Raw genomic sequence first — 8,197 nt, 5'->3', positions numbered from 1 at the left:
TTAGGGAGTGGCACTTTTTCACGCAGCTATCCTCATTCATTCTCACCACATGTCCAAACCAGCGCAATCGTCTCTCTTGCACATCACTACTGATGCTTCTTATGTTCAGCTTTTCTCTCAAGATACTTACACTCTGACGGGTATGCACATTGACATTACACATCCAGCGGAGCATACTGGCTTCATTCCTTGCGAGCTTATGCATCTCCTCAGCAGTCACAGCCCATGTTTCACTGCCATGTAGCATGGCTGTTCGTACACAAGATATATATATATATATATATATATAAAACAAGTGAGAGGACAACAAACAGATGTATTAGTTTGACGCTCAGGAAGAATGGAAAAGTCTTTGACGTTTTGAGCTTACACTCTTTGACAGAAAGGGATGAGAGGGGGGACAAAATGGAAAGAGAAAGAAAAAATGGAGAGAGAAAATATGTCGAGATTGACACTTTAACATGATGAAAACATTTTACATATTTACAGGGGTTGGACAAAATAATGGAAATACATAGTATCATAGCATCATAATTTTGAAATATCTATAAAATCGTCAAAAGCTTGTTTATTTTTATGTTTTTTGATTTATTATTAGTGTTGCTTAATATATTTTGCTAAAATTGCTGTTTCTTCTCAGATATCATCAGAAAAAGGTAATTAAAATTCATTAAAATGACAGATCTATCGGACTTTCAAAGAGGTCAAATTGTTGGTGCTCGTATGGCAAGTGCTAGCGTAATGAAAACAGCTGAAATGTTTGGTGTATCAAGAAGTACTGTCTCAAAAGTAATGACAGCCTCTGAGGAAGAAGGGAAAACCTCCTTGTCAAAACAAAACTCCTGAAGAAAACAAAAACTTTCAGATAGGGACTGTCGGATTCTTACGCAAATTGTTAGAAAGGATCACAAAAGTACAGCTTCCAAAATTACTGCAGAGCTTAATGACCACCTCGAGAACCCAGTTTCCACAAAAGCTATTCACCGGGAGCTGCACAAAACTGGATTTTACAGGAGAGCTGCAATCAGAAAACCACTACTTTCAAAAACAAGTGTCGCAAAGCGTTTAGATTGGAGTAAAAACATACAGAATTGATCCCTAGAGTAGTGGAAGAATGTTATTTTCTCAAACGAGTCATCCTTTACCTTATTTCTGACTACTGTCTGAGTATACCTGTGGAGACAGCCTAAAGAAGCATTTGACCCAGACTGCTTTCTTCCAATTGTTAAACATGGAGGAGGATCTGTGATGATTTGGCGGTGCTATATCTTAGAAATCCACCAGCTCAATGATTTCCCTTCATGGCAGAATTAATAGTGAAGACTATTTAAGCATTTTATCTGATCAAATTCATCCTATGGTTTCGGAACTGTTTCTGGAGAGAAACACAATCTTTCAAGATGATAATGCACCAATTCACACAGCTAAAGTTGTTACTGAATGACACGAGGAACATTCTAGTGAAGTTGAACACCTTACTTATCTGGCCACCACAGTTCCCAGATCTCAATATTATGGAACATTTATGGTGCATTTTAGAAAATCAAGTAAGGAGTCGATATCCTCCACCATCATCACTACAAGAACTGGAGACTGTTTTAGCTGAAGAATGGACAAAAATTCCTTTGGAAACAATTCAAACTTTGCAAGAGTCCATACCTCGTAGAATGCAAGCTGTAATTACTGCCAAAGGTGGTCCTACCCCATATTAAAATAAATTTGTTTTAAATTTTAAGGTGTTTCCATTATTTTGTCCAACCCCTGTATGTGTGTGTGTGTGTGTGTGTGTGTGTGCTTGCATGTGTGTGTGTATGTACGTATGTATGTATGTATACACATATACAAATAATAATACAACACAAAGACATACCTCGGCAATCATCTCTAACCTTGGATTTTGTTTTTATTGTACTGGTCCCTGGAGGGCATTGCACACAACTTTCCTGTCCTTCTTTATCTTGATATTCTCCAATAGGACATGGCTTACAGCTATTATTTCTATAGAAGTGGCCAACAGGACAATCCACTGCAATAATAAGCAACTGAAGTATCACCAAATAGTATAAAGGTAGATTGCATGGAACCACAAGACAATATTTTGAGGAGTTAGTTATCAATGCAGATTATAGTCATAGGCATTTAAGTGTATCCCAGGGGAAAATATGTTTCTGGAAATATATTCCTTAAAATATAATAATCTACAACTAAAGAAATATTTTATGCAGTATCTTAGGTTTGTGGCACTCCTAGACTTCTGGAATATCTATCAACCATCTTATGCTCAAAATGATGAGGTTAAATTTATTTAGTTGCTCATTAGTAGCCTGAATTAGTTCTCTTCCTTATGTTTTTTAGTTTAGTGGTTCTCAACCAGGGTCCATGTAAGATTTTATTGTTAAAATTAACGAGCAATAATTTTCATTATACTTTTACAATACACAAAAGATTTTAATCTTTTTATACAATTCTTAATAATGTTCAATTATAAAAATACAGTAAGGTTTTCTTTTATCTATAGTGTGAATGTCAATGGAGGTCAGTAGAATAAAACAGGTACCAAAGGGGCCCATAGGCAAAAAATGGTTGAGAAGCACTGATTTAGTTTACTTTATCTGCCACCGCTAAGACCGCAGTGGAACACTGTCACACCATGGAGCCAGTTAAAGTAGTACATGACCTGTTACATTTATACAAGATTTAGGAGGAAAAAATTACTGGAAGTAGGGATGTTTAAGCCTTTTGTTAAATGCATTAATCCTGAAAAGGAAGCAGTTTCAGCAAATAGTCACAGCTGCAATACATAAATTATATATCAAGAACTTATTATGTTTCTCATATGATCCTTCACATGAAGTGGGTATCTGTCAGTGAGATAGAACTCATTCAGGTGCACTACAACTCATCAGGAAAAGTAACCAAAAGTGCATGAATAGTACAGAGGATAATGCACAAGAAGTGTGCATTTTTATCTTTTTTATTTCATTCCATTTGCTTGGAAAATTTGAAAACTTACATTTATAAATAAACTAAGGACCATTTCCTTCATTTCTTCTGACTAACCTTTATTATTATCATTGCTGATATACTTTTCTGTACTCTACCAAAAATGTTATATATATATATATATCACTTTTAAGTATCTTTACAGATATTCTATAGAATTTAGTTCCAGCACTGCAAGTTATGATTCATATATGAATGTAATCAATGTGATTGAAGATATGTAATGAGTGTATATGCACATTTCAGAAGTTATTGCTCTTCTTTCAGTACCACATCCAAACCATTAACCAGCAATGAACTTATAGCTTAAATAACCACTAAATTTAGCAGTTTAACACTATTGGACAGACCAATTTACATGCTAAACACATTCCAGGCAACTGGCATGTATGTATTAATTGCTGGTAGGGACATTGTCTTTCATTTTGAAACCATAATATACTACCAAGTATATTGTGGATTATAAGTTAATACTGTGTTCTACATTTTGTGTTAGCAGTGCAATTCAGTCACTTTTTAAGTTATCTCTACAGATTTTCAATAGTATTTAGAGCCAGCACTAAAAGTAACAATTTGTATATGATTACATTTATGTAAACAATGAATAATGAAATAAAAAGAATGAAGAATCAATGTAGAAAACCAGATATACTCACAGCACATCTTTGTTGTAGAAGACTGAACAGTTACCATATTTTTGTCTCCACAGTTTGCCTGAATTTCAATTTTTCCACTGGAATATTGTGCTACTCTTAGATCACCAATGAGATTACTAACATTAGATGTTATATTTAAACCATCTAGTTTCTTTATCTCAAGGTTTATTTGTCCTAAAATTCTTCGCAGCTTAAACTGTTCCTTTTCTGTAATGTTGTTTTTCTGTATTACACCAACAATTTTAAACCGTATCTTTAAGACTTGAGCAACACTTGTTTGGTCACGTTTATATAATCTAAATCTCTTTGTATGGCTTGCATCTCTTCTCTTACGTTCTTGATTTTCATGACATATTACCTTAATATCCTCTACACTGCACTCTGCTTTACTGCAGTATTTATCAATATGGTCAGTTAACTTGCTATGGAACATACCACGGATTTGGTCATGTGCCTTCATACAATCTCCAGTGAAGTAATAGTATTCAAGCATTGCCTCCATGGCAGCAGCACCAGGAATGTGAACAGCTGTGGAAGAATTTACGAAAAGATTAAGCTGAGAAGTTAGATCGGTCATAAAAACCTGCAACCCATGGGACTTTCTAAATGATGTGCCCAAAGTTAAATTACCTTCAATTTTATTAGTAATGTGATCCAGCTGATAATTAATCATGTTTTTATGTGGCCTGCTTCTTGAAAAAAAGTTGCTCATCCTTGACTTGATTTAATATGATAGAATAAGGCAACGAACTGGCAGACTCATTAGCAGGCCAAGCAAAATTCTGAGTTCAAATGTTGCCAGAGTCAACTTTGTCTTTCATTCTTTCAGGGGTTGATAAAATAAGTGCTAGTTGAACACTAGAATCAATGTAATTGAATTAGCCATCCCACCAAAATTGCTGGCCCTGTGCTACAATTTGAAATCAAAATTAATGACAGCATAAGGCTGGCAGAATCATTAACTTGCTGGGGAAAATACTCACTAGCATTTTATCCATCTTCACATTCTGAGTTCAAATTCCACAACTTTACCTTTCATCCTTTTGAGGTCAATGAAATAGGTACCAGTTGAGCACTGGGGTCAATGTAATCAACTTACCCCTACCCACAAACTTGCTGGCTTTGTGCCTAAATTTGAAACCAATTTTCATGGAAGCATCTGAAGAACACAATGTAGTTCTCAACTCACTAAACAATTTCAAAAACACCTTTGAGATGTCAGAAGACACTTGCCCAAGGTGTCACGCAGTGGGAATGAACCCACATGGTTCCAGGTTCATTCCCACTGCATGGCACCTTGGGCAAGTGTCTTCTACTATAGCTTTGGGCCGACCAAAGCCTTGTGAGTGGATTTGGTAGACGGAAACTGAAAAAAGCCCGTCATATATATGTATATATATGTGTGTGTATATGTTTGTGTGTCTGTGTTTGTCCCCCCAACATCGCTTGACAACCGATGCTGGTGTGTTTACGTCCCCATAACTTAATATGTGTTGTATCAATATATCAATATGTATGTGTCGTTGGCTTATGGTATTTTTGGAATATGATAATGGAACCCTATAATACTATAATATCCTGTGATATTGTAGTTCAGTGAAACTACTAACCCATGATACTATTGTACTATGATATTATTTATCTATAATATCATTTCCCTACAACGTTGCTATCTTATGACACTGTTTTTCTCTGATATTCTAGCTCTATGATATTGTTTTCATATGATATTGTCATACTGCAGTACTGTTGCCCCAGGTAACCATGTATGTCATCTATAACTAGACACCTGCACTTGTCCCCACTAGCATACTTTCCCCTCTTGACTCTGGGTTTAAAGCTGCCTCCTCCTCTCAAATACTCCCTCTCCTACTTTGCTGGCAGGGTTTTTTTCTTTTCCTTTTTCTTTCTTGCAATTTACCTGGTGATCTCACAATTGCCAGTAACATAAAAAGTGCACCCAGTAGATATAGTAAAGTGGTTGGCATTAGGAAGGACATCTAGCCATGAAATTCATGCCAAAGCTGACATTATAGTGCAACACAGCCCTGTAGTTCACAAGATCTTGTAAAACTGTCCAACCCATGCCAACATGACTTTAATGAGGATTATGATTAGAAGGAGGATAACAATGATGTTGATGATGATGATGACAATAATGATGATGACAATAAGAACAACAATGACGATAATGATGACGAATGTTTTTGCTACATCAAACATCGAAAATGAATATTAAAAAGGCTCAATTGTAATTTCTTCTTATTCCATTTTCATCTAAAGTGGATATCCACCACTACAATAACTGAAACAAGTCCCATTAGCAATTATAAAATATATTTGTCTCCTTCTACCATTAAAAACAAACCTCTCTAATTCAAGTTTCTTTTTATGATTACACAAACATCTGTGTTATGTCAAAACATCTGTATAATGTCTCATTGTATATTTCCCAAAACTGAAAGCTAAATACTAAAAACTCCTTATCATAAATGTTGCTCTATTAACATCATTTATAATTAATCATATGTCTGAAGTTAATCTGTGCAAGTTATTTCCACTCTTTTTCTGTTGAAGAGACTGTGAACAATTGCTATGAGATACAGAGTGTTTCTCAATGTTTAAACCAAATACTTCAAGGAACAAGCTTTGATATTTGTTAAGAGACATTTTAAATACAGTCTGGCAGGAAATGGTATGCTCTTCAAAATTTACCAATGGCCTTGATACGAGCTTCTTAAACCTTAGCTGCTGCTATTTTTACACAGTTCCCATTCTGGCAGGGAACCCACACCTATTTTTCCTCTTTCCTGAACCCTTGTAGTCACTAGCAGCAACATTCTGTGTGGCAGTCAAGGAAATCCTACTTGGCTTAGTGTGATTGAATAAAGGGAAACTAAATAGACAAGAACCTCATAAACATTCCTTTTTCCTTTTTACTTTCACTTGTTCAACCATTAGACTGTGGCCATGCTAGTGCACTGCTTTGAAAAATTTTTAGTTGAATGCATCAACCCCAGTACATTTTATTAAAGCCTGGTACTTATTCTTTCATTATCTTTTGCTAAGTTGTGTGTGTGTGACAAAGTGGATTCATTTGTTCCATCAACTGAATTACCTTCCTCTGAATTAACATATAAGTAGTTGAATATTCCACAGACATGTATGTAATTTCAATGCAATTCTTAAACAGAATCAGTATGGATCTATGAAGATGATCAACCTAATGCCCACAGATACTACAGACTACACTGTAATCATCCCAAGAATACAAACTGTGATCTTAAGAGACACATGATATGGGGAAACACAACAAATATGATTCTGGGTTCAAACCCACTACACTGCCCTCTCTTCTCAACCTTGGGTTGACCAACATCAGAAGAAATAAACACTGTAGACGAACACTTGTGTGTGTGTGTGTGTGTGTGTGTGTGTGTGTGTGTGTGCATGTGCAAGTGTGTGTGTGTGCATGTGCAAGTGTGTATGAGTGTCTATGTTTGTCTCTGTATGTCTGTGTGTGCCTGTCAGTGTATGTGTGCGTGTGTGCATTATGTGTTTGAGCATGTGTGTGTGTCTATGTATGTTTGTGTATATGTCTGTGAGTATGTGTGTCTGTCTGTCAGTGTGTGTGTGCGTCTGTCAGTGTGTGTGTGCACATGTGTGTGTGTGTGTGTGTGTGTGTGTGTGTACTTGTGCAAGTGTGTATGAGTGTCTATGTTTGTCTCTGTATGTCTGTCAGTGCGCATGAGTGTGTGTGTGTGTGTGCTGTCAGTGTGTATGTATGTCTGTCTGTGTATGTGTGTGTGTGCATTATGTGTTTGAGCATGTGTGTGTCTATGTTTGTCTGTGAGTGTATGTGTCTGTCTGTCAGTATCTGTGTGTGTGTGTGTATGTTTGTGTGTGTCGGTATGTCAGTGTGTGTGCGTGTAGTCACCTAACAACACTTGCAAATACTTGGAAACTTTTAGCTACAGGAAAACTATGAACCAATCCTGTAACAATAAATATTACATCTGAGAAGGTTCTAGAAGGTGTGATTACAATATTCATGAGAAATTACTAAAGAAATTCTGGTTATATCAGCAACTGCGCTATTATTCAGAACACTAAGGCGGTGAGCTGGCAGAAACGCTAGCAAACCGGGCGAAATGCTTGGCGGTATTTCATCTGCCGTTACGTTCTGAGTTCAAATTCTGCCAAGGTTGATTTTGCCTTTCATCCTTTCGGGGTTGATGAATTAAGTAGCAGTTGCGTACAGGGATCGATCTAATCAACTGGCCCCTGCCGCCAAATTTCAGGCCTTGTGCCTATAGTAGAAAGGATTATTCAGTAAACTAAGAACATTACTAAAACCATATGAATTAGTGAAACCACAATTACTTTCTTTCTTTGCTAAAATATTAAATCTGTAAAAGTAAAATGCTACATGTGGAGAATGAGAGCAAGTCACAAAAAAGGATGTGAGAGAAAAATGGAAGAGAAAGAGAGAGAGAGAGAGAGAGAGAGAGAGAGAGAGAGAGAGAGAGAGAGAGAGA

The 8,197-nt window shown here is 36.3% G+C and overlaps 1 protein-coding gene across 2 annotated transcripts in view; it reads right to left on the bottom strand.

Annotated features, from left to right (window-relative positions):
* LOC106878075 (uncharacterized) overlaps positions 1–4,347 on the bottom strand; it is a 47,515-nt gene extending 43,168 nt beyond the window's left edge. For both annotated transcript variants that reach the window (XR_008263480.1, XM_052965692.1), the window contains exons 1-2: positions 3,660–4,347; positions 1,871–2,026 (exon numbers count right to left, since the gene is read on the bottom strand). Coding sequence is in view for 1 of the 2 variants with exons in the window: in XM_052965692.1 (XP_052821652.1) it covers positions 1,871–2,026; positions 3,660–4,332 (829 nt within the window). In the remaining variant the exon portion in view is untranslated. The remainder of the gene's footprint in view (positions 1–1,870; positions 2,027–3,659) is intronic.
* Positions 4,348–8,197: the final 3,850 nt, after the last annotated feature.

The sequence above is a fragment of the Octopus bimaculoides genome, chromosome 1 (assembly GCF_001194135.2).
Source record: "Octopus bimaculoides isolate UCB-OBI-ISO-001 chromosome 1, ASM119413v2, whole genome shotgun sequence".
Taxonomy (NCBI): domain Eukaryota; kingdom Metazoa; phylum Mollusca; class Cephalopoda; order Octopoda; family Octopodidae; genus Octopus; species Octopus bimaculoides.
The sequence above is the reverse complement of the archived record's forward strand: the minus strand, read 5'-3'. Positions and strand labels throughout refer to the sequence as shown.